At 44.0% G+C, this 25745-nt stretch overlaps 3 protein-coding genes across 3 annotated transcripts; 2 read left to right on the forward strand and 1 right to left on the reverse strand.

Annotated features, from left to right (window-relative positions):
• Positions 1-670: 670 nt before the first annotated feature.
• LOC130601813 (ras-related protein Rab-18-B-like) lies at positions 671-7535 on the reverse strand. The gene is made up of 7 exons (XM_057414143.1): positions 7402-7535; positions 7272-7327; positions 7014-7075; positions 4945-5017; positions 3912-4030; positions 3011-3077; positions 671-2592 (listed from the first exon to the last, which is right to left on the reverse strand). Exons 1-7 carry the CDS (start codon positions 7464-7466, stop codon positions 2417-2419), a joined length of 618 nt encoding a protein of 205 aa, XP_057270126.1. The 5' UTR covers positions 7467-7535; the 3' UTR covers positions 671-2416.
• A 140-nt stretch (positions 7536-7675) lies between these two features.
• DUSP3 (dual specificity phosphatase 3) lies at positions 7676-11929 on the forward strand. The gene is made up of 3 exons (XM_057414152.1): positions 7676-7838; positions 9541-9767; positions 11721-11929. Exons 1-3 carry the CDS (start codon positions 7717-7719, stop codon positions 11924-11926), a joined length of 555 nt encoding a protein of 184 aa, XP_057270135.1. The 5' UTR covers positions 7676-7716; the 3' UTR covers positions 11927-11929.
• Positions 11930-18062: 6133 nt separating this feature from the next.
• Positions 18063-21548, forward strand: SOST (sclerostin). Its single transcript, XM_057414178.1, has 3 exons — positions 18063-18280; positions 20851-20854; positions 20922-21548. The coding sequence occupies exons 1-3, from the start codon at positions 18081-18083 to the stop codon at positions 21357-21359; spliced, it is 642 nt and encodes a 213-aa protein (XP_057270161.1). The 5' UTR covers positions 18063-18080; the 3' UTR covers positions 21360-21548.
• Positions 21549-25745: the final 4197 nt, after the last annotated feature.

A 25745-nucleotide genomic window follows, 5' to 3' on the forward strand; every position in this document is an offset into this window, starting at 1 on the left:
TGCATGTGACTTAAAACAGGACTTTTAAGAAGCCTATTTTCTACAAGACATCTTTGCAGATGCCACCTGATGGGATACCACCTTGACACCAACATAGCAGCTCCAAAAAGGGCAATAGAAGGAGGCTGAAGTACAAAGTAAATGAGCAACTGGCCCAAATCATCATACTTCCAGCATTTATGACTGTTCCAAATCAATTAAAGACATCTAGTTGGCTCCATCAAGTCCTGAAGAAGAAATCTTAATCGTGAAGAGGACTTTGTCTATATTTCAGGAGATTTGAATATACAGCATTTTTAGATGGGTGTTAAGAAAAGGCAGAGAGATGATTCTGGAAGCACCTAGGCTTTATTTGAAAACTGGATATTGTACAGGTATGTGTTAGTTGAAACTAGTTCCTGTTTGCCACTGCCTGCTGAGATCTAACCTTTCCCGTGTACCATGCCCCTTAACAAAACCTGTTGGTGCACCAGTCTCTTTCCTTGCATCTTAACAGTATGCTGTTATTCTTGTTCCACTGCATTTAGCAAAACCAACAATGTTGCATATTAAAAGCACTTTTCTTACATACCAGTCTTGCTGAACCTACTTAATCCTAGCCCAAGCGGTTGTGTAGAACAGTCACCGGTATCCATCTTCTCCGGATGCATACCCTGGCCCCTTTGATGCACTGAGGTTGCCATTGCTACAAGAACAAGCACTTCTCACAATCAGATACCTGCTCTGGCTCAACAGCACACAGCTGGTGTCAGACTGATAGCCTCAGCAAATGCACAAGAACTCCTTCACATGGGGGTGACCCATCACTCCTGCTATTCCCTCTCTCCAGCCCTATAATGTGGCTGACAAGAGAGACACTGTCAAGTATAGGACAAATGTACCTTTATCCTGTGAAAAACTGAGGGTAATATTTTATTTAAATAGCAGCACTTCAAACTAAGTGGTTTGATGAAACTATGAAATGGACAGATTGATCTCACTGTACATCTGTATTGCAGATTACAAGCATTTTTTTTATAGTCTGCAAGAAAAACATGTTGTTTAGAGGATACAGATTTAATTTAAAGAACACCAAGTAAGATACTGTCTAGGGGTCAGAATTCACTAATAGCAAGGTTGCTTCTAACATCTTAGAATATTCCAAATGACTAGCAGTAAAGAAGTTAATTTGTATGCTTTATGATCTAACATAGTCAAGTAATAGAAATCTGCATTAAGAGAAGTAAGGCAAATGACATACGGTGCTACACCTGAAGTTACAATACCTGAAAAGATATTAAAATACAGCATTGCTATTAAAAGTGAACTGAAATACTCGTTGTGAGTTAGTTTTTTAAGTGTATGCAGATAAGCTGTGTGGATGTACAAAGGCAGGTACTAACTCAAGATAGTGGCAGAAACATTGGTTTTGTTAATGAGGTTTGAAATAAAGGATGGCAAGAGGCTCTGTATTACATGCAAAAGATTGCAGGTAACTAAGATGAGCTTCAGTTGTAGGGGGAGGAAGAGAACACATTCAATGCTCCTATTTATTCTAAAGTGCTAGGAAGACGGTACATGCAGATGATTGTTCTGAAGACATGATTCCAGTCTTGCCAATGCTGAGTCCCTGCTGCATTAGCCATGCCTGGTAAGGAGAAAAAACCTTGAGAAGAGATTTTTGAAGACAGTCTGAATGCAAATTTACTTTAATCCCAAGACGTTGGCAGTAGTGCCTAAAGGTCTAAGTCAAAGTACTTGAACTCCTCTCCCTGTCTTGCTCACACCTAAAATGTACATAGTCTTTCATAATTCTTTTTTATGGTTTGTAGTATTGAAGGATGAGTCTTGGTTAACATCTACAGGGGTCTTCCTGTATCTGAAACTGATACAGGCTGTATCTGAAACTGCAGTTTTTCTGTTCTAACTTGACATCTTATATTGAACTGGGGACATGTAGCAATTTAAACTGCTTAAAGCCATGTGAAATAGGGAAACAATGCTCAGGGTGGCTCCTGTTAACTGCATTTAAGGGAACTTGGGTGCCTAAAAGACTCCCATACCATTCTGGGAAAGGAAAGCTTTTCAATAATCCTCCAAAATGGAATACTACCTTACTTTATGGCAAGGCAGGAATTTCAGAAAGAGTCCATGTTGAATGCCATCCAGCAAGAGCACGATACTCTTAAGAACTGTGACTTCATAGTGAAAAACCTGATAGTTACCAGAAAAATACCTGGAGATCTCAGTTGTGCAGCAGGGAAAGAGAAAGGGCATTTTGTTAACAAACAAAGAGTATTTTGCTCATCAGTGGGGGTTTGGATCCACTCAGCTGGTGACAGGACAAACAAAGCACAAACTAGTGCTTGGAACCACTGCTCCCACCCTGCTTTAACAAGAAAATCCCTTCCTTGGGGCAGAACAGCCACCTGTGAAGTTAAGCAAGTGGACAGTACGCAGCACAAAAGCTTTTATCCCGCTGTGCTGAGGATCCTGTCAGCTGCATTCGCTGCTTCTCTGCATTCCTACCCCAAACACTTGGGGTCTGCAGGATCTTTATGGCCAGTTCCTCAAAGGCATGTTGCACCCCATCCTGTGTCTTGGCACTGGTCTCTAGTTGAGGGGGAAGAAAACAAAAACGAGGAGAATTCCACTTTGTAAGAAGGTCTTTTGGGACCAGAGAAAAGAGGTTTTTTAATGATTGAACCTTCTCTCCGTTCTCTCTTAAAGGCACACTTAAATTGAAGGTGACAAACAGAAATGCATCCCAGTCTCAAGCACCACATGAAAACAATTCCACAGCTCCACTTTCTCTCCATAATGGAGAAACAGAAATTGTTCTAAGGTTGTGATAGTAAATCTACAAGACAATTACTCCCTAACTAAACCAGGAAACAAAGATTGCAGGAGGAGTTGCATGTTTTCCCCTAGGCATTTCAGTTGCTTCTGGAAATATTTTCAAGCTTCACTTCACACTTAGCAATACCAAACTAAACAGCAGTGTGCAAGGGTTTGGCAGAGAGCTACATACCTATAAAAAGCAGGGAGCGTTTCCTAGCAAACTGGAGTCCTTCTCTTCTCTCTACTTCACGATCAGGCTGCAGAGATGAAGAACATGACTAAAATAAGCCACACCTGCCACTTTTAGGAAGTCCCTGGAAGAGCACCGCTGGAGAAGGGAGGCTTTGTTGAAAGGAAAAGTCTCTAAACCCATGTAATAATCACGATCTTCCTACTCTACAGACAGCTTCCTGCTAGGCAGGCTGTTAGGGGTTCAAACTGAACAGCAGCAACATCACATCAGTTGGAAATTAATGTGTTGCTATCTTCTCAATCAACTAGCAGGAAAATACTTGCCAGAAAGAGGCATATTAGATCTGAGAACTGGCAGATGTGGAAGGGGGAAGAAGGGAACCTAGTTCAGGATACCACACAGGAAGCCTCTTGTGAAACATCTCATTATGTAACAGACACCTAAGTTATGTCAAAACACCCAAGAAACATGCAGCAACCAGTGCACCTCACACCTACAGAGATAAATACAGCCATCTGAAGAGCTGAATTCTCCTTCCCCACCACCTGTCCAAAACAGAGCCTGGTCAAAAAGAAAGCAGCAGTTGGGTTGCTTGTTGTGCTGCAGTTACATTCAGTGCGATACAGCAGTTCTTAGGTAGAACCTCACACTTTCTTAACAGAATCTCTCATCAACTGCATCTCTCCAGGTGATTTTCCATTCAAATCTTTTAAGATTTGCTTCTAAAACGACACAGTAAGTGGAGTCTGCCCAACCTAGCTCCCTCATTTATAGCAGCATCACCTCCTAACACAACAGATTTGTTAGTTTCAGCACTTATCTCACATTTATACTCTATAATGACTGAAAAATCAGTGGAAGAGTGCAAGAGAGCAAGCAAAAGCATTTTTAAACTGACCTTATCAGTTTTATTGCCAACTAACATCTTCACGGTGCTGTTTTTGGACGTATAGACTTCCAGCTCGTTCAGCCAGCCATCTAGTCCTGTGAATGTGTCTTTTCTTGTAACATCATACACTGGTAACAGAGGAGAAGGAGCTTAACTGCTGTAGAATCTTGGTATTATTTTTTTACTTGATTACAGCAGAACTTAGCCCTTCCTAGCTAACTAGTGCCCCCCCAAAGCAGTATTAAGGAATTCCAGAAGATGCATCAATCATACTCTCTTCCCAGAGCTGGAACACATTGGAACAACATCACTAAGGATTTAAGAACACGAGCATTTCTGCAATAGATCTGTGACTGGAAATCACACTTACCAGTCGTCATCTTATACATGTTACTAGTTCTGAATTGGGCCACAAATGCTTTAAAATAGGTATTTTGTCACCTCATTTCCCGTGTCATTACAGGCATTGCACTACTGCTAAAAACATGGATTCGGAGTAAAAAGTAACTTTTGGTCACTGGTAACTGCATTGATTTGATCACTTAAGGTTTAAAAAGCTGTACCCCAGTTGGAAAGAATATTTTGTAGAGCAAGGTCTTCAGCCTTCTCAAAACCAGAGAAAAAGAATCCCTTCTTTTCCTGAATGGTGCTGTTGCTCAGAAGGGACTGACAAGGCATCCATTACTTGTGCTACAAACCTCATGTCTTACAATCACATCAATAGTTTCAGGGGGGGAAAAACCAACACAAACCCCAATGTGCCTGATTAGAAGAAACTCCCTGAAGCAGGAAGTACAAAGCTGATAACTCACCCAGGCTGCAATGTGCCATCTCTGTATTTTAAAGTGTTTCGAAGCAGCATTACTTCCTGCCAGTGGTTTTGCATGCTGTGTTTGTGTTAATGATGTAGTGATGTGGTAAAAGCCACAATCACAAGCGTTCCTCTGACTCTCAGACAACCTCTTTTTGCAAAGATATGCACATATGTAGTAATAAAGACCACGCTTTTTGCAATCATGTTTTATTTCCATATACCTCCTACCTAAAACAACCCCTTGAGCTCCTCGGTAATAACTGGCAGTCAGTGTTCTAAAGCGCTCCTGTCCTGCTGTGTCCTACAGGGGGAAAAAGGAAAATAAAAGAGACAACACCACTCACACAAAATCAAATATATTTACAACAAAAAAGGTATTTTAAACTACTCAAGATATACAAAGTTAATTTTATCCTCAGCAAAAAGGATAACCATAAGACAACAGATAGAGGGAAGCAGACAGTAAACAGCAACAGCAAGCACATGAGGGAGGGTAGAAATGTATAGAAAGGACTTCACTGAAGGTTAAGGTGATGAGCACAGACATGAAAGTCAACGGGACTACAGTGAAATATGTGAAAGGTTATTGCTGCAAGCCAAGCAGCAAGGCTTCATCAGTCAACAATGAGCTGAACAAAGTAAGGTGAAGAATAACTGGTTTTCTAGTGACAAGACACTGCAGGAAAGGAGACATAGTGATTCCAAAGAGCTCCCTTTGCTCCCCCATAGCAGGAAAGGAGAATCCAGTTAGAAAGAACTACTTCAAGTCTGCCAAGAGTCTAAGCAGGTAAGTTTTAAATCAGCAGTCCCATTCGATTGCTGCTGCAGGATGACACATGCACTCGGTCACCATCTTCATATAGCTCCCAAGCGCAACATGAAATTCAAAAACTCAGAACAAGAAGGAGGCAGAAGAATTACACAAGTTTTACCAAAGAAATTTATTTAAGTTTCTGTACAGACTGCAATACAGACTAACAGCTATATTGTAATATACTACTGCTTGGTTAAAAAAGAAACTAAAATTAGCAATATAGGTATTTCATTTGTTTCATCATTACTAAAGAGACTGTATTATCAGGAACCTATGCACACAAGGGCACTAAAGCAGAAGCCTCTTTTTCACTTTGATGTGCTTTATATGTATTAAAAGTTTCGCACTGGTTTCCCCCACTCCCCATGAGCAGCTTCTCCAGATGCTGTTACACTGCTGCAAAAGTGCCCTTCCCAGTTACACAACTTGTGCAAGTTCTGGCCTTGCTTTTGATTTCATAGCAAGCAGATGCACCCTTGTATGATTATCAGGGCAAACATACCTTGGTTATTTTCAGCAAAGCCTCCGATCTGTGTGCAGCATGTTCAGAACACAGCCAATACTTATACTCACTGGCTACAGCAAGTGTGACTTTACCACTCCTGCTCTGCATTCTGCACACAAAGTGTGAATGAATAAAAGAATATAATCCAAGTTCTTGCATTTCTATTACTGTTGTTAACAGCAGGCTAAGGCACATTTCTGCTCACTTTACAGTAGTCACACTTACTTAATCGGTAATAGTGTGCTCTTTCTTAAATACCTACGACCATACACATACAATCTCATCCTTCTAGGGCTCTTTCATCCCATTCAGAACAAATGTGATGCTTTAATATTATAAATAACCCTGATCATACAGCTGCAATTTGATTTCCCATTTCGCAGGCGCTGGAAATACAGCTTCGGGAAGTTCAGGACAAATGCTCAAGTCTCCCACTAAATCTGACCCAGCCTTTAAATAGTTCAGGACTGAGTGTGTTTTCTTTTTCCATAGTTTTAACCAAAATAAAGCATCTGGACTGTTTCTGGTGTAACATACCCAGAGCTGCTGCACAACTCCTGCAGGCAATCATGCACTTCATCGCCCTGAACATCACTTTTCTGCAGTTTACCCGACTTCAGCGCTGTCAATGCAGAGAGCACTTCTGGGTCACACAGGCACGAAGTGCCTGCCTTTCCTGCAAGGCTAACTCTTAACAGAGGGTCTGAGTAACCCACTTGTATAACAGCAGGAACACGCAGTCACGATCTCTACCAGAACTGATGCCACAAACGTGGAGGAAGGCAGCATTTAGAGTTGTTTGGAATGAAGCCTGTCTGTAGCTACACTCGTACGGTCATGGCAAGGCATTCTGCGCGCATTTGCATCATCACAACACAATCTCAACATGCAAAAGAGTTTAGCGGAGGCCAAAAGAAGCTGGAGAAGTTTTTACATCTGCCAAGAGCAGAACCTATCCCTCTCTGGGACAAAACCTACCCATATCGCAAGCTGCACTGCACGGCCGTCTATCACCATTTTCTTCACTCTAAAATCAACACCTAAGACGTAGCAGAACGGAATGAAGGTCTGTAAGAACGAACCGGCTCATGCCGCCCCCCCCCCCCGCCCCTGCCTGCGCCCGGTCCCGGCTCCCCCCCCTTCCCCGCTGCCTCTCGCCAAAGGGACCCAACCCAAACCAAGCGGAAACACTCCCGGTTTGAAGGGGCGGAGGAACGGGAGGGGACCCGGACTCACTGATGGTGGGTTTCAGGCTCGGCTCAAACGCGCCGTCAGCGAACCGCAGCAGGAGGCTGTGGGGAAATGAACCCGAGAGCTCAGCGCGGTGCCGAGAGCGCTCCTCCCGCCCGGCCCGCGCCCGCAGCACCTGGACTTCCCCACGGCGCTGTCCCCGATCAGAAGCAGCTTCAGGGTGAGGCCTGCAGCGTCCATCCCCTGCGCTGCCCGGGTCCGGGTCCGCCCGCAGCCGAGGGGCGCCGGAGCCGCTGGGCCGACGGTACCGAAGCCCTGCAGGCGGATGAGGCGGCTGCGCTGCTCTGGGGTAGGCCCCGGCGGGCACCGCCACCAGAACCACCGGCCGCGGCTCCGCCTATGAGGGCGGAGCTGGGCGGGCACGAGTCGCTGCGCCGGGGCGGGCGGGGGAACCTCCGGCTGGCCGGCGGGGAGCGGCTTGGGCCCGGCCATGTCGGATTACCGGATCTCGGTGGAGGAGCTGAACGATCTCCTGGCCAACGGCAGCGGCTGCTACAGCCTCCCCAGCGCGCACAGCAACGAGGTGGTGCCGCGCATCCACGTGGGGAACGCGTGAGTGCGCCGGGCCGAGGCGGGCGGCTCGCGAGAGGCGAGGCTGGCCCCGGCGGAGGACGGGCCCGGCTCTGGGAGGCCCTGAGCGCGGAGGGCCGGGTTGGGGCCGCGCACGGTCGTGAGGGGCAGGGAGTGCACCGAGGAGCGGCCCGAACGGCAGCCGGGGTCGGAGGAGGAGGAGGCCCTCGGGCTGCTGCGCGGAGCCTGGGCAGCCCGAAGGCCCCGAGTGCTGGGGCGCTGTCAGCAGGACCCCCGCGGCTGCAAGGCCCGAGCTGCCGATGGCTCGGAAATGTCACCTGCTGAAATGTCCCAAATCTAAGCTAAAATCACGGCGAAACAAGGTTAAAACTAGTTAAGTAGCTGCAGAATGAAACGGCTGCGCAGTTGGGTCAGGACCGGGCTTTTTGCTGCTCCTGATGTTTCTTACCCCTGCTAACAAGCTGTGGTGATTCACACAGAAAAGGGAGGGGGCACAGGATGGCATGAGGTGTATGCACCATATCGTCTGCAGAAACCCAGTCACAGCACTGGTGTAGATGAGTGGAGTGAGCTGGAACATGGAGAACAAGCAAAGTAGCAATGCAGGTGTTAGATCTTGGTTTAACCATGGTCAGAATTACCCAAAGGAAGCAAGACTGTAACAGGAGCCTCCCCCCCCGAATCTCCTCTCTTTTAGTTTAAAACCATTACCCCTTGTCCTGATGTTACCATTTGGAGGAGTTAGCATTTCAACATTGAACGTGATGCAGCTGGAATGAAATGTTAAAGAGTGGGAGAGATCCAAGAACTGTTTGGAAAGGGAGAAGAAAAAGGCATACAAATCCTCCCCTTTTCACCTCTAGCTGTGTACGAAAATAATCTATAAAATCTACACAACTCATTCACTGGGAATGAGTTTGCCTCCAGGGGAGCCAGATTTAATCACAATTCCAGGACATGAGTTCCTATTGTTCCTGAGCAGTATATGTACCAATCTATATACTATTACTTAAGCTGTATACTCGCCCTGCTAAGAATAGGAACTCACAGCTGAATTAATACATTTTGTTTTGGCCTTGCACTGTAGGATTTACTTTTGTGTTGCAAGCAGGATCCCCCGGACACTGATACTTGTCCCCTGGCACAGATGATGTCCTGCCAGATGGAAAATCTGTCAACATTTGTTTGGGTAATGAAGTCTTTACAAATATTTGTCTCATTGCCATAGTTGTTTGGCACAGACAGCAGAAAATGCAGAAGCTTCAGTCATGCATAAGGATTCATCTGCTTACACTACAGTTTAAGGGGTGAAGAGTCATTAGGAGAAAAGGAACGCTCCAGATGTTCATTTAGCTTGTGTAGATAACAGTTAACTACTGGGCTTTCTGTAATCTGCAGGATTTTCCTACTTTGGTCAGCATTTTAGGTTCAGAAAGAGTTACATTTTTATGCCATATTAAGGTCTAACAGATTAAGTTTCATGTGTGCTCTGCTCAGTTGTCAGCCAAGAAAGAAGCATTTTCTCATGCACAGCTGATGACCATGGCTCTAAATAGTTCTGTGAATTTATAATCTGTATCTGATCGCTTCTGGGCACAGTATATTTAGCATCTGTTAACAGAAAAAGCTGAGGTTTTGCTTATCAATACCTTATGGGGACATCATAAATACTGAGATGATTCACCAAGTTCTAATTGTTTTCTTGACACTTTTTATCATACAGGTACGTAGCCAAGAACATTATGAAGCTGCAGCATCTGGGGATAACCCATATTCTGAATGCAGCAGAGGGGAAGTCATTCATGCATGTGAACACCAATGCAGAGTTCTATGAAGGCACAGGCATCAGATACCATGGGATTAAAGCTAATGACACGCAAGAGTTTAACCTCAGTCGCTATTTTGAGGAGGCAGCTGATTTTATTGAGAAAGCACTTTCCCAGAAGGATGGTAAGGCAGACTGCAATATCTTGCTGTCCTGTTTTCTGGCTACTGCATATGTTTCCTGGCAACTTCTTTTACTGTTTAAAATGGCTCTTTGCTCAGATTATCAGCTAAACAACCAAGTCAGGAATTCAGATCAAGGCTCTGTATCAAGACACCAGAATACATAATAAGACATCATAATCTTCTGTCTTTACATGTAGATCTCCAGCATATGACAGATGGAAGTCTGTCGCTGTAGAGGTGACTTGGAAGCTGTTGTGTCCTGTGATGGTGCTTTTTTTGGAAGGTGTTACCTTATTTTTCCATAGAAGTGGTGGATCACATGCACAGTCAATTTTTAGGAAAAACATTCAGGACCTGGAAGTTGTTTTAGGATATTGGGAATTACAAATTAAAGGCAAAAGTGATAAAAGTAATGCATTGCTGAAGGGTGGTTACAGCCTGTTTTTCTTCCAAATGTACAGTAAGGGTAGAGATTGGTGATGGTGACCTTTTTATTCCTGCAGGATTGCAGAAAGGCTGGAGATGAGATTTGCAATGTTGATTGCCACATTTCTCTCCTGTGTGTTTCCTCAGAGCAGAAACCTCAGGACATAGTGCAGTGGGCCAGATGGTGTTTGTTCTATTTCAGTATACCAGTTATTTCTACATAAGCTTAATTTCTTTCTTGCTTCATGACTGAACATAAAAAGGGAGGAACAAGAAATCCCACAGTTCTCTTAAGTTCTTTCTCTGAAATGGGCAAAGGGAATACACAAGATGGAGAACCTCCAGTTTGGTGGAGCACTGTAACTCACTGGAACAGGTTGCAGAAGGGAAGAAGAGTTTAACACTGCTATGACTGTCTCTGCTCAGTTTGATCTAAACACTTGTAGAGGCAATCTGAATTTACAGTACCATTTCTGTTTGCTGATTCTTTCAGTCTCAGTAGTTGTCTACCGTGCCTGCCACTGTGTTCTTATGGTGGTACACAAAGAGGATTGTGTAGCTAGGTGATGCTGGAGCCAGTTTTAAGGTTAACTTGCTATTGCACTTGGATAGTTTTGTTTGATGCTGAAATGTAGAGTAAGGATAGTGAAGTGAAGAGGTATGCTGTAGCATTTCCCTTCAGATTCATTTAGCTTTCTAGTTGCTTGAAGTTCTAAGACACTGCCTTCACAGAGCTAGAAACCCTTTTGCTTCTGATCATTTACAGAGGGGAAGTCAATTCTCTTGCACATATATGACCAAGAGTCTCTAAATCTTGCTAGTTTAGCACTAGAGGCTCTCAAGAGCTGTTGAGAATGCATTGTTTTAGCTATTGTAACGTGCTATTGGTGAGAAATTTGCCTTGAGCTGAGAAGCCTCTGCAGCTCAAGGCAAATGTGATAACAGGTTTTCTGTTGCTGTGGTTCAAAGCAAGTTATGGTTATGATTCTAGAGTGTGTGTATAGTTCATCAGTTCTCGTCTCAGATTTACCCTGGAGAGTAGCCCGGGGCCATATCTCCCATTGCATTTGAAAAGGGGAAAATTTTGTGTCTGGAACAGCAGGTCAAAGAGGAAGCAGCTGAGAAGCAGTAAAGTCGAGTTAGATGTCCTAAAGGGAGTACTGCCCTGCTTTATTATTGTTGGTTATGGTGCTGGGTGGAGAATGGATTAAGAGCAGCCCTGAGGAGAAGGACTTGGGGATGTTGTTTGATGAGAAGCTCCTCATGACCGTGCAGTGTGCACTTGCAGCCAAGACCTGTGTGCTGGGCTGCATCAAAAGGAGTGTGGACATCAGGTCAAGGGAAGTGATCCTCTCCCTCTATTCTGCTCTCGTGAGACAAACAGGACAAACATCAGTGAGGTTAAATGATTCGAGAGGAGTATCCATAAATCATAAATATTAATGTGCATTGTATCCTAACTATTTCATGTTGCTTTTCAAACCTGTATTCCAGAATAACCCAAATTATGACCTGTCTTCCCTGCAGGACAAGTGTTTGTGCATTGCCGTGAGGGCTACAGCCGTTCTCCTACCCTGGTTATTGCCTACCTCATGCTTCGCCAGAACATGGATGTCAAGACTGCGCTGTGCACGGTCCGGCAGAAGCGAGAGATTGGCCCCAATGATGGCTTTCTAAGGCAGCTTTGCCAGCTCAATGAGCGCTTGGTGAAGGAGGGCAAACTGAAGCCCTAGAACTGGGCACTGGAGTATTTTTTGAAGTTTCTCAGAGGATGTCTTAGATGCTTTAGATTCTCAACCCCCAAGCACCAAGCTCAATCGTTTCCTGTGAGGGAGACAGAATTCCTGCTCTTGGCTAGTGAAACTCTGGGTCTGTCTTTCAAGGAGGCACAAAACTGTGTCACTGTCCTGAGCTGTTGCAATGAGGAAGTGTTTTTAGAGGGGTAACTGCAGTGATAGCAGCTGTCTTCTCACATATGCCAGAGCCCCCTGCAGACTCTGTTGCATCTGTGGTTTGCATTGGCATTGAGTGTGATTCATTTAAGCCTTGTCTTACATCCCACCAGAGCACCATTTTATGAGAGCCCCAACACATCACTCACTTTTAATTAAAGTACTGTATTTTCTAAAGCTTCTTTTTCATGCACACAGTGCCTAAAGTTTGAGTGTAGGAGCTTCAAGGAATGGAGAAGCATATATATATAAATTCACAGAAGCACTTGCTTGTAAAATGAAGTCTATGCAGTGTTGTGTTTAGTGTGGATTTACGCAATACACAGTGTGTGTTAGTAAAGCCATTCAGAGCCCAATCTTGAGGCACACTATTTCCAAGAGTATTTGTACCTCTTGCTCTGGTGATTGACAAGAAATAGTTGATATTAAATGCTCTTTTATTTTTGTTTTGAAGTCGTACTAGAAAACAAAGTCAAGAGCAAATGTTGAGGAAAAAACTTGAGCAAGGAATTAAAAACGGTTTATATTTGGGAGTGCTTGTACTGAATGTGTGATAAAGTCCTGAGTGGCAGAATATAATGGCTCCCAAGGCTTGTGTGGAATTACAGTTTCTCTCTCCCTTCTTCCCTATCATTGTTCATTAACATAGGATAGAATGACCACATATGCAGATTACTTCCAGTAGGGCAGCACAGCTGTGCCTACAAAGCAGTTTGCAGATGTACACTCAGGAGTTCTTGGATTGCTTGCATGGAGTGATTAAATAGAAATGAGCATTGTTCCGTACCACACTGAATAGGAAACATTTCCTTTGTGTTTAAATAAATGATGTCTTCATGCTGTTTGACATAAAGTTGAAACGAGTCATTGCAATGTTAGGAGAGGGAGCTTTGTTTATGGTATGCCTGATGGTGTGTAGGTGTGTACCTGGGAGTTAGAGCACAGTATTAATGCAAAGGGCCTTCTCTGCAAACTCAGAGTTGTTGGTTAAACTAACAGAACTTGAGATATATCTGTTCCTTTTTTATCTGTGTTTTAACGTGGTTCTAGATTAGAAATCTTACCACTATCTTAAGCAAACACTGTTGTATTGGTAACGTGTAAGATCAGATCTACTTTTGTATATTCAGTTCGCTAATCAAAAAATCACAAAGGACGTACACTGTTTTGCTTCTGGTTGTTGGGGTTGTGTGGTTTGGGGGGGGGCAGGTGGGAATGTTGGGAGGGAATCCTGAATAGCTATATAACTTCTTTGAAGTTAAACTCCAGAAGTGAGTATTCTGGTTGAAGACCAGGCTTATTTCTGTTCCCTTGCACAGGATGGGAACTGGCAAGTCCAGTAGCCTTTTCTTATGTGTCCTTTAAAGGGACAACTGGAGAACACTCTCCATAGTGTTTTCTTTCATCTCCCTACAATCAGTATTTAGTGCTTGCTTTGAATCAAGATGGTTCAGTAGTGAGGAGCTGTAAGTAGTTTCATTGGCTAATTACATACCTGTACATCAGTATTACATAGTCATACACTGTTAGATCCCATTATATCAGTATTAAGTGAATAGCTTCTCTTTCTATGTTGTCTCACACCATGTATTCCTGATACCTCTCTGCACTACAGGGAGAAAAAAGAGCTTCATAAGCATGTACTTTGACCTGTTACTTAAGAAGTCAAAAATTCCAGTCCGTTAAAAAGCCAAGAATGCAGTAGGCATCAGACTTCTGTTGCTCTTCCATAGCTTGTAAGAAGGCTGATAGTTGTCAGATTAAACCAGAACACTTTAGTAAGTGGAGTCTCTTTACCTGTTTTTGTAAGAAATCCTGACAAATCAAGACATACAGGAATTTGTTCTCATATTCAAGATACTCTTTGAATTCATAGGACACTGCTCACTTCTGATGGGAACTTCAGTGCTAATGTGGCCCATTTAGCTTAGCGTGACAGAAATGATTTAACAAATGTTTTGTAGTAGGAGAGCGGAGAGAAATAAGACAGTGCTATAAATTGATCTGACAATTGAGCTGTAAGATGGTATGTCCTATTCTGAGTTACTGATGGGTGACTCAGTAATGAAACCATTCCTAGCTCTGCTTTTAGAGTAGGCTAAAAATAGTTTAGAATGTCAGTCCCCTGCTCCATTAATGGACCATAGGCTGCCTCTTTTATCTTGCTGTTTGAGTACAGTAATGTTTCGAATTCTTCTTGCCTATTTTAGCTTGCCAAGAAGAGACTGTATGCTTCGAATCCATTGTCATATGCTCTATACTTCTAAATCTCTTTTTTTGATTGTAGAATGAAAGCTTGTATAAAATGGGAATGAGAACTTTCTTTCCAGCTAATACAAAACCAGGAAAATACTGGAAGAAATGCACCTTTTTTGACCTTCTGAAGTGTGAGATGTTCCTTACAAACATGCTAATTGGGGAAGGTATTTCTTCAAATCACTATTGATTGCAACACTACATTTCTGGAGTTGAAACCTCTTGGTTATAGCTAAGATAGTGTGATGTGTTTATCCTGAAGAGCGGTGTGGTGCTTCTTGGGTAAATAGCAGTCTGGAGAATGGATGGAGTTTCTGTGAGATATGCATTTATCATAGACAAAATGTGTCTACCATGTAAAATCCAGCACAATGAAGGAAAAAGCAATGGCTTAGGGGTTTTGTACTTGAGAGTTAGTGAAGTTGGAGAGTGGGAAGAGTGGAAGTGAGAAGCTATTCGCATTGCATAACAAGTTACAAAGAGGAACCTCCGGATAGATCAAATGATGATATATGTAAAACTAAATTCACCTTCTACTCAGGCTGAACTAAATCTTTCTTGGCCTTTCCATAAGCACAGGAGAGAAGTTTGTAACTAAAAGTTAAAATTCAAAGCAAAACCCATGTTTTCTGGGTGCTTTCTTTGTCCTTTGGTCTTGCAGCTGAGATTGCAATGTTGACAACAAGAGTAGGAGCTAGCATGAAGCTCTGAACCACAGGTATTGACAGAACACACATAGGAGAATGTTGGAATATGTCCCTGCTGAAAAGTGACTATTCCATGAAGTTTCAAACTTAGAATGAGTAGCATCCGAATGCAGGATGTTTTTAGCACAGAGGAACTGTCTCATGGAATCTCAGTACAGCACAGAGGCTTCTTCTAAAATGACTTTCTGGGCTTTGCCAGTGAGTAAAACCAAAACTAGAATAAGCCTGAGAGGTCTCTTCTAAGGATTTGTCCATGAGAATTAGCGTCCTGTTCATTTTGCAAATAAATCCTGAAAATGAATTAAGCTGTTGTGGGGGTTTGTAATTTCACTATGCCAAGGTTCCTGGCTGGCTGACTCACCAGATGGAGCTGTAGGCTTGTTATTCTTCTCCAGATAGTCATCGTTCCATCCCTGAACAATGCTGCTGTGTAAATCTAATGTAGTCCTGTCCTATTGCTGAAAAAGGCAAGCCAGCAGTATGATTTATCAGTGCATTTGCTGGGCTCTGCTGAGAGAACACCAAGATTCCATTTATTCTTGGCTACTTGGAGGAGATCACACCATAGCGTTCTGCTTCACAAGGTAGTGCATGATTCAGCAATGAGACAAAGCTTGCTTGGGCAAGAGTGGCTTAGCAGCAGCTTAGAACTGTTAGAGAAGCAAATAAGTTACTGTTAAACATGTCAGAAGCTGAATTCAAGTGCAGTGTGTAGATTATAAGCCGCTGGCCACAGATAAGAGCTTAAGTTGCACACATGTATTATAGGGCTTGGATTCCAAACAGCACCTTGGCCATACCCATTGGCCAGGTATGGGCAGAGGGGGTGCATAGTGAGCACCAGATGTTACAAGTGACAGAACTGATTTCAGAAACTGGTTTGTATGTTCATGCCCTTATAGTAAGGAGTACAGTGGTGCAGTGCATGCACAGCAGGACATGAGTCAGAGTCCAGAAAGCAGCAGCAACACATTCAGGCTAAATATACAATGCCAATTTGTTCCTTGTACCTGCTCCCTTGATACGTCTGGTTCCTTCTTAGAATGTCTGTGGGATTTGGATTCATTTCCTGCCTCTATCAGGCTTCCCTCCACACCTGGGGACAAGGAGTTTTAAGCCAGAGGTTAAAGAGCTTCTGATTCTCACTTTCATAGATTTTCAGGTTATTTCTCCCAGTGGGTAATACAGGGAAGTGTTAAGACAGTTACAGAGGGGATTGTTCAAGTACTTAGAGAAGCTATGTCAAGAAAAATGTGATGTTTTATGTAACAACTGATGACTGTAAGTGCAGTTCTCTATAGCAGTTCTCTATAGCAGGCCTATAGTGCCAATGACAGCTTTTAGAAATAGTCACTACACAGACATTAAGTGAAAAGGAATTCACAGAAACTGAGCTGAGGGATACATACAATTCCGAAGGCATTTAACTAGGGGAGTGAGCAGGTAGCAGTGGCTCAGTGGTTATCAGTGCTCCATTTTCTTCTCCTCTCCTGTTGTGCTCTTCAGCTGTACGCTGTGCCACAAGCTGTGATCTCACTTTGGACAGGGTCACTATTGGTGAATACCAATACAATGTGGTATTCCTGTCTGACAAAAACAGTGTGTTGCATTTCTCCATGAAACAGTCATGTCTTAGATAATTTCTTATCGTCAAGGTCACCCCAAGGGAGGATGCACCTCCACTTTAACATCAGTGACACCCATTTTCCCAGGTCAGGGAAGTTGTCCGAATGGAATGCGAGCCTTAGGTAAAGAGTCTTGGAGCATTAGGGCACAGTCAGACAGTGAATCTCTTCTACATGAAGTATTTTTGTGAGGATGTATGTGACAAACATTGTAATAACACACATGGGTGTCTCTCTACTGCTGCAAGCAGTGTTGCTTGCAGTAGCTATGGTGAGCTCAGTGTAGTATCTAACCTTACTAAAACCTGAGACTCTTTCCAATTAGCCTGCTGTCATTTGTAAGTTACTGGAAAGTGTATGTAGTCTGAGACAAAGAAATGATGCAGCTTTTACTGCTATCATCTGATTTTTGCAAGGAAGAAGGATATCAGAGATGAGATTTTAAAACACGACACATGAATACATCTTGGGCGTAGGTGCAATGGACATAAGGGACATCAGTTCTCTCTTTTTGTTCGTTGCATCATGAATGGCAATCAATCTGGTCATGTTCTTGTGTTTGAAATAAGCAGGTGTCCTATATTCAACACTGGTGCAGAACATCAGCAGAAGCAGTAGCGTGCAGTGAGAAAGAGCACATCCGAAAGCACGATGTACGACATCCTGGCTGTTTCCCCGTACTCACATATTCCAAGTAGCTTATTTTTTTTTAAGGAAAACCAAACAAACCCCTTCTCATGTTGAAAAGAAGCCTTTCCTGGTTCCTGCAGGACATTGGTGAAACAAAATGCAGAGCTCCTTGGTTTGTAAAGTGGAAAAAAAAGCTACATTCTCCCACCCCCAGTAGTTTGCCTGCAGAGACTGAAAAGCAGAACAGTGTACACTGAACTACAGCTTGAGATTTGCTTTGTACCAGGGCAGGAGGGGAAGAACAACAGTAAAATTACAAAGTCTGAAGAACCTTTGGAAAAGACAATAGCCAAAGATGCCAATGTGGAGGCTGGTTTTAATTATACCAGCGTTAGAAAGAAACTGCAGAGAGGCTCGTCAGCTCCCGGTTCATCCCGGTCTTGTCAGTCACCATTGTTGCCAGGCACAAAACTGGACACATATGAGAAGTTTTGACATAGAAGTTGTGGAATATTGTTCACTAACCCACCCCCACACACCCATTTTATTCCACACTGACAAAAGCTGAGATGAATGAGTTGTTCTCTGGCCCTTCCCACTTTGCATAGTCATTGGCTGGCTTGGTTCTAAAAGGGATTTAAAAAAGGGGAATAATGTGCCTTTGCCTGGGATCTGAGACTGTCAGGGTGCTGAAAAGCTAATCTGCGAGCTGCCACCATGCAGATCCCTTGGGCTGTGTGCTCTGTCTGTGTCTTAACACAAATGGCATTTCGATCTGTGGAAGGGTGGCAAGTGTTTAAAAATGATGCTACAGAAATCATCCCTGAGATGACTGAAAACACAGAAACACCGATGGAGCAGACTTTCAGCAACAACAACACGATGAACCAGGCAAAGCATGGAGGAAGACACATACAGCAAGCTCCAGACCCTAACGGTAAGAAAAATACCATCGTTATTACAGTATTGGACCCTAATAGACAGTTTGCAAAAGAATACTTGTTCTTATCTATTTCTTATTTATTTAATATATATATTTAATTAAAACTTGCAGTGTGGATCTAATGCTGTAAGTGATAGGGAGTGATATCTACTGTAGAAGAAGTATCAATGTAAATGTTAGAAGGGATGCACTGGGGTTTACTGATGAAGAACGTGGTCTATGTATTGAACAATCCTTAGGTGCTACAATAGGCTTTGCCCATCTGCTCTCTGCAGACACAACTCCAATATAGAAAACCTGCAGAAATGTTACTTCAATTTCTCTGTGTTTTGTGCTTGCAAGGAGGAACTATCACAGATTGACTTTCTGATGTCAGGATGGGGCGATGGGTTGACACTGGAGATAATATACATTCTTGATCTTTAGAAAGAGTGGCACTAGTGATGCCAAAGATCACACGGCAGAAATGGCACATGGAGGCTGTGTTCAGCTAGAGGAGAAGTGCTGCTCACTGCCCTTTGCCCACAGCCAGGTCCCAGCAACCAGAAAAGCTGCTACAGAGAGTTAAAACACTCCCAAGGCGAATTCTTGCCCAAGTGAATTGGAGGAACTTTATTTTGCAGAGGTGTGCAATCTTGGAATCAGTTTGGCTACTTTAACAGCACACATTGGCACTGCATTTCCCCAAATACATAACATTTGCAATGATGCAAAACACAAGCCTTGTGAGGAGAGATGGAAGATGAGGAGTTGGCACCAAACAGGGAAAGGTAGTTTTAAAGAAGTGGCTTACTGGCAAACAGGACAACCCTGGTCCTCCAGATTGACACGTGCCTACCAAACACAGAGAGCAACAAGATCGAGTTTCCACTATTGTGCACTGCAGAGCTAGCCTTCTGCTTCCAAGGACAACTGGAAGGGAATCATGGTTTTCTGCTTTCATAGCATTAACAGTATTTTAAAAGCAGGTTTTGAGAGTGTAACTTTACAAAGATAGTAAATGCCTAAAAGGGGGGAGCAATCTGCTGCTCACAGCAGCCCTGGCAACCACCAGGTCAAGGCAGGTTGGTTGTGTTGTTACAGCTGAATACCTTCATTCTTTAGCCTCTTACCACTCTGACATCAGTGAGGGGGGGAAATCTGTCCCACTGATATGTGCATTTACTTAAGCAAGAGAAGGTGGAGGAGCCTGTGCAGGTATTCAAGATATGAAATGGTTTTACATCTTATTTTAATGTCTTTAATACAAGAAATCAAGAAAATGATGCAAAGTAGCCCAGTCTTCCCAGGACACATGAGTTTGCACCAGACCATGAATACTCTTGCAGTATTGCACTGACAGAGGACAGGACATATATGCTTGTCACTGATAGAGTCAGAATCCTCTCTTGATGTACCAAGGAGGGGACCACCTTGTGAACAGCAAGGAGAATGAGCCTAACAGACACAGCCTTCTATTTGTAACGTGACCTTTGAGGATTTGCACCACAAGTAGCATTCCTGAGTTAAACTATCCTGTTGGCTAAGAGCAGAACGTTAACATGAGCGTATCTGGTGAAGTTCTTTGACAAACACCTTCAGAAATCAAAGTATGTGTCCTCCAGACAAGTCAATTAACCAAGCAGGTCACCTGGCAAAAGAGATGCCTTCAGAATAAGCCTGTTCCTACAATTCCCTACAATTGGAAAGTTCTTCTAAAGCCTTAATGTTAAAAAGCTCTTGTATTTCCCAATGTTTCATTTGCCTGTATCTGTTGAGGAAAAGGAGGAAAAACCACTATAAGATTCCTAATCAGCCTGAAGGTGCCTCTAGCTGTCTGAAGGAAACTATGTGGGATATGTAGAATCATAGAATAGTTCGGGTTGGAAAGGACCTTCAGAGCATGCAGTTCCAACCCCCTGCCAGGGGCAGGGACACCTCACATTAAACCATCTCACCCAAGGCCTCATCCAACCTGGTCTTGAACACTGCCAGGGATGGAGCATTCACAACCTCCCTGGGCAACCCATTCCAGTGCCTCAGCACCCTCGCAGGAAAGAATTTCCTCCTTAGATCCAATCTAAACTTAGATTGGGATTATCACAGAGTGCAGTAAACACAGAAAACCTAATGCCAGAAGAGTGGGAATCCCTCAGCACTGTTGTTGCCTGCTCTTCTCTGGCACGCACTATAGTGGTTGAAAATCACTTAAGGAACACTTAACTTGTTACACAACAGGTTTAAAACTGGAGTCAACCTCTGAAGCCAAGAGAGTTAAAGCAGAGCAATGAGGGGAGGTTTTGCCCCCAGGTAAATGAAGCCAGGAGAATCCCATCCAGATTTGCCATGAAGTAGCCGCGGCTGCAGGGGTTTCACTTCAGAAGCTCTGCTGCCCGCATGCACAAGTCTGAGCTGGAATTTACCCAGTGAGGAGGATTTCAGTCATCAATTCGTACACTGCTAGTCAAGGGCCTCATAACTAAATAGCCGAACCTTCCAATGCTGCCAGGGTGATCTGGAGTTACTCTTCCCCTTCAGGATGCGCAGCTTGTGTCTAGCTCCAAGCCACGTTACCTGTGACACAAACACCAAAGTGCTTTCTCAAGGGTGGGGAGAAAAGGAGTCCGTAATTAAAGTGTTTCTCGTTTGCAGACGCTTCCGACTTCAGCTGCAGGGAGATGCGCACCACCCGCTACGTCACAGAGGGGCCCTGCCGCAGCATCAAGCCCGTCAAGGAACTGGTGTGCTCTGGTCAGTGTGTCCCCTCGCACCTCCTGCCCAACTCCATCGGCAGAGGGAAGTGGTGGCGGCAGAACTCCCTGGATTATCGCTGCATCCCCGCGCACACACGCACGCAGCGCATCCAGATGGCCTGTCCTGACGAAGAGACTCGGACTTACAAATTCCGAGCTGTCACGTCCTGCAAGTGCAAGCGCTACACTCGCTACCACAACCAGTCCGAGCTGAAGGACTTTGGGAAGGAGCCTGCCAGGCCTCAGAAGAACAAGAAGCCCCGTCTCTCCAGGGCAAGGAGCAGCAAATCGAACCAGCATGAGTTAGAAAACGCTTATTAGAAGGCGGCTCCGAGCGGTACAGCCTGGCAGCTCTGGATATCTGACGAGACATCGACTGGCACTCACAGGCCACAGCATCACGTTCTGACTGCAGTAGGTTTTAATTCCTTCTGCTAAGCGGGGTCAAAGGCTCACACAGTGAAAAACCTGTCCGACTGTAGCAGCTACGGTGTGATAAAGGAACGAGAGAAACTGAGCTGGAGGTAGCAACACCTAAATTCAGTCCGAGAGGAGAGGTACACCTTGGAGGTCCTGTGGCTTGTACAAGTAGGAAGGCAGAAGAAAATGAAGCTGTTATGGTGACAATCACACTATATTAGAAGTCATTCTACTCTATGTGAAAAGAATACTGAGATCTCTTTCCCACTTCTGTAAGTGCCATGATGCAGGACAAGCATGAGATTAGGAAGCACCAGGAAAGCTGCCACTCTCTGAATGAGTTGTAGGAAGTTAGTGATAGCAGGGATTTCCACAGTAATGGTGCCTGAAGTCAAGTTGTCGGGATGTCAGATGCCCTCATGACCCAGTTGTCTCCTCCAAAACACAGAAATCAAACGATGATGCTCATGTTCTCAAAAGTGTGACAAATCTGTTTCATACTGTAGGATAGAGAGATTGAAAACTGAGATTTGACAACTAAAACCACAGAATCATGGAATGGTTGGGGTTGGAATGGACCTTAAAGCTCACCCAGTTCCAACCCCCTGCCACGGGCAGGGACCCCTTCCACTGGAGCAGCTTGCTCCAAGCCCCTGTGTCCAACCTGGCCTTGAGCACTGCCAGGGATGGGGCAGCCACAGCTTCTCCGGGCACCCTGTGCCAGGGCCTCACTCTCATAGCAAAGTTTTTTTCCTACTATCTAATGTACATCTGCCCTCTTTCAGCTTGAAGCCATTTCCCCTTGTCCTGTCACTCCATGTCCCTGTAAAAAGTCCCTCTTGTAGCCCCCCCTTAAGATATTGAAAGGCCACGATAAGGTTTGTATTAGGGACAATGGTTTAGTTTAGGAACCATTAAACAAACTCTACTAAGTGGAAGGGGATTTATGAAAGGATGCTCCTCTCAAACCATTTAACCTCACTGTTGTTTGTCCCCTGAACAGCTAACAATGTGTAGGATTGAACATAAAAGGTACTGATTATTCCTTATTTCCTAGAATACAACTGACTTTAGCATCACCTTAGATGTACCAATTTACATTTTCTATTCTATGGAGTTTGGGTTATCTGGCCACACACTTTCTAGTGCTGAGACTGTGTAAGCCAAGTTCTGGGAGTAAGGTGCTGGTTAAAAGTGAGCCTCTGCTAATCTTAAAGTCATTAATTCCTCTAGAAAAGTCTTTGGTATGTGCAACTTTAAGTCCTTAGCTTGACAGCAACTTTCCCTTTGTGTTTTTACAATAAAGAATAGTATTAGAAAGTGAATCATCACATGCTGTATCTATCCTGTAGAAGTGCTAAGCCTAGTATCAGATGAACACAGTTTGGGATGAAGCCAGTTCCTCACTGTTCTTATTTTCTATGTAGAGTTTATGATGAAATCATATAAGCTATGGAAGTTTGCAATGTTGTTAGATTTTATGTGGGACCAGAGCCTAGAGATGGAAGGTGTTGGTTCACAGAGGGAATTACGTATTTATTTTGTCCTCAGAAATTATTTATACAATGTTTTTCCTTGTAGACAATGAGAAGTAAAATCGCTTTAAAAATAATAGGCTGTTCTTTTTTCATTTCAAATACACTGTTAATAAAGTGGAAACAATGATTAATTGCAGGAAGACTCATTGGTTTGAAACTATAGGAGCTAGCTGATTCACAACAAAGCTGGGGAATTACAGCACAGTCAGGGAGTTGCCTCCCTTTTCTGTCATAAAGTGTCAGGGTCCTTAATTCTCCATCAATCAATAACCCACAGAGCTCCAAAGAAATTCCATCCTGGAACTTCTTGCTCCAATGCAGGACGTTTCTCATGGAAAAAGTCTTCCTGGGCAGAACTCTTTCAATATTCTCCTGTCTACTTGCCCTGGGGAATTCAAACTCAGCCCATTTCACTTTCCCTTTACTCCCAGTGCCACCTCCTGATTCATACGTTCCCACCCTGATAAAGCCACCCAAGCAAACAAGAAGTCTGTGAACTGCCCACTGAGATTGCTCCATTGCAATCTGACTGCTTCAGGCTTCTCTCACTGAAAAAGGAAGAAGCCTGGAACCCCCGGCAAGTGCCAAGCAGCAGTTTGTCTGTTTGACAGTTTGATAGCGTGGACTTGTGCCCATTTTCATTTATAAGACCATATCCTGTGAGAAACAAAGACATTTTCCAATGAAGTCAAGGGAAACTGAGCTTGAGCTTGGACTGCCCATAGCATGCAGGTCTTCCGGTACAGCTATGAACAGCTTTGTCAAGACAGCCATAGAGAAGGTGTCCTTGCCCTGCAGTTATTTGATACCTCATATAAAACCATAATGGAAACGGCTGCCAAACCTGTGATAACATTTCCCAGACTTATCTTTGACTTTATGAATTTGGCACCCAGGGCTTCATTCGCAGAACTGAGCGCGGATACCTGCAAGCGCTTCTTAAGCAAGAAAAGCAGTTCAGTTCCTCTGCAAAGCGATTCCACGGTCTCACTGGCATCTGAACTCACTAGAATATGGAGTTTAAAGCGTTGGCTGCGATAAACCAGTGAAAGCACTCACTCCACTATCTGGGACTGCACGCTGGGTGCCAGGCAGGGCTGAAGTACAGAGCCTGCTGCCTTTGGGTGAGCCCCTGACATCTTTCTCCCACATGGTTCACCTTAAAGGCATCCTTTTCAGAAACCAAACCAGTGCAGAAACCTAAACCCAAAGAAACACAGGAGCCCCCAAGCCCCACAGAGTCCCCCCACCCCAGCTCTCTTCCACAAGAAGCGCCTTCTGCCATTCAGAATCCTGCAGGTTTCTGATTTACAATGTAAGGATTGGTTCTTTGCACGTTAGAAAAGCTTTTACAACAATGCCAATGGCCAGGCAGTCTGGAGGCACTGCTGCATTGCCTCTCACTGCCCATCCTGTTTAGGGGTGCTCCTCACTGGTTTCTTACCACAGGTTCCTTGCAAACACAGCATTTGGATTTTCTCTCCCCTCTAATAAAGGTGCACATGGTTTTAGCTCCCCATTAGGACACATTACTCACAGCTCTTAGTAGGGCTCTAGAAAAAGGAGATTTAGAGACTTCCTGGTCCAATAATCTATGCTGGTGTTTGCTGGAAGCATTATTGTGGCTCAAGGGATGTGGTGTGCACAAGAGATGCTCAAACTGGGGCTTGAGAATGAGCGTCTGCAGGTTATTTCAGCTTGTCTTTCACACCAAATCTCTACACTTCCAGTTCTTCCCAAAGAAGAAAGCTTGGTGCTGGACACAGAGGGAATAACTGAAACCAGAGCGACATCATAGATTGTCCTTCCCTCAGTGCAGCATTACTGAGCATAAACCACACATGGCACAGGAGCTTTCAGAGAAACAAATACTGCAAAGGCTTGGCAATGGGATGGGACCTGCTCTGGGCTCCTTTTACAGAAAGGGGCTTGGAACTAGATGATCTTAAGGTCCTTTCCAACCCTAACTATTCTATGACTGTAAGCATTAAACAGTTTTTCTCCAGGGCTATAAATTTCTCAGGCAAAAGTGAGCTTCTTCACTGTAATTTTTGCAAGAAAATAGCACAACAGAATGCAACTGAAGTGCTACTGAGCTATAAGTAGCAACAGGTCACTGAATTTGTCTTCACTTGGCTGGAGAGAGCTGCCTGTCAGCAACGGGGCAACTGCCACGACGGGCAGCCCACAGAAGAGCAATCCCATTGCTCTTTTCCAGACGGGATTCATGATTTCCCCAAATCAGCTTTGAGCATTCATCCCTTTGCCCCCCATTTTTATTCCCACTTGTGCAGAGAACAAACCATGGCAGGTTCTCTGCAATGCACTCACACCAGCAAGTGTGCCAACTCTTTCTTCCACTGTCTTCTGCTATGTAAGACGAACATCCCGGCAGCACAAACAGCCACAGGGTATCCACAGGGTCCCACAGGTTTTGCATGAGGTTCAACGTTTCGATTACAGATTGCACAAGAAAGGACATAACTTTCCCCAGGGAGGCCCTAAGCCCAGCAAACACAGCGTGTGTGTGTTCTGCACCCGTGGTTGACAAAGTCAGCATTGTGAAACACAGAGGGAACAAACACGTATGTTTTTAGCCATATGACATCAACTTATAATTAGCTTCTTTCACCCGAATTAGTGCAGTATATGGGCACACAAAACAACTTTTCTATAGTAAACAAGCTCGGGAGTCTTAAATTAACATAGAACACAGTTGTATGGAAGTTGAGTCGGGATTGAACGTACC

The sequence above is a fragment of the Pezoporus wallicus genome, unplaced genomic scaffold, assembly GCF_028554395.1.
Source record: "Pezoporus wallicus isolate ANWC-B61680 ecotype Strahan unplaced genomic scaffold, APGP_CSIRO_Pwel_v1 contig_13150, whole genome shotgun sequence".
NCBI classification, from domain to species: domain Eukaryota; kingdom Metazoa; phylum Chordata; class Aves; order Psittaciformes; family Psittacidae; genus Pezoporus; species Pezoporus wallicus.

What these genes read in the sequence shown, in the direction of transcription:
- LOC130601813 (XM_057414143.1), bottom strand. Translation starts at nt 7,466, where the DNA reads ATGGACGCTGCAGGCCTCACCCTGAAGCTGCTTCTGATCGGGGACAGC. An exon ending in GAGCCTGAAACCCACCATCA is followed by an intron (nt 7,076 to 7,271) that starts GTGAGTCCGGGT and finishes GCTACGTCTTAG; the next exon opens with GTGTTGATTTTAGAGTGAAG. An exon ending in CAGTGCAGCTTGCGATATGG is followed by an intron (nt 5,018 to 7,013) that starts GTAGGTTTTGTC and finishes TTCCCCCTGTAG; the next exon opens with GACACAGCAGGACAGGAGCG.
- DUSP3 (XM_057414152.1), top strand. Translation starts at nt 7,717, where the DNA reads ATGTCGGATTACCGGATCTCGGTGGAGGAGCTGAACGATCTCCTGGCC. An exon ending in CGCATCCACGTGGGGAACGC is followed by an intron (nt 7,839 to 9,540) that starts GTGAGTGCGCCG and finishes TTTATCATACAG; the next exon opens with GTACGTAGCCAAGAACATTA. An exon ending in AGCACTTTCCCAGAAGGATG is followed by an intron (nt 9,768 to 11,720) that starts GTAAGGCAGACT and finishes TCTTCCCTGCAG; the next exon opens with GACAAGTGTTTGTGCATTGC.
- SOST (XM_057414178.1), top strand. Translation starts at nt 18,081, where the DNA reads ATGCAGATCCCTTGGGCTGTGTGCTCTGTCTGTGTCTTAACACAAATG.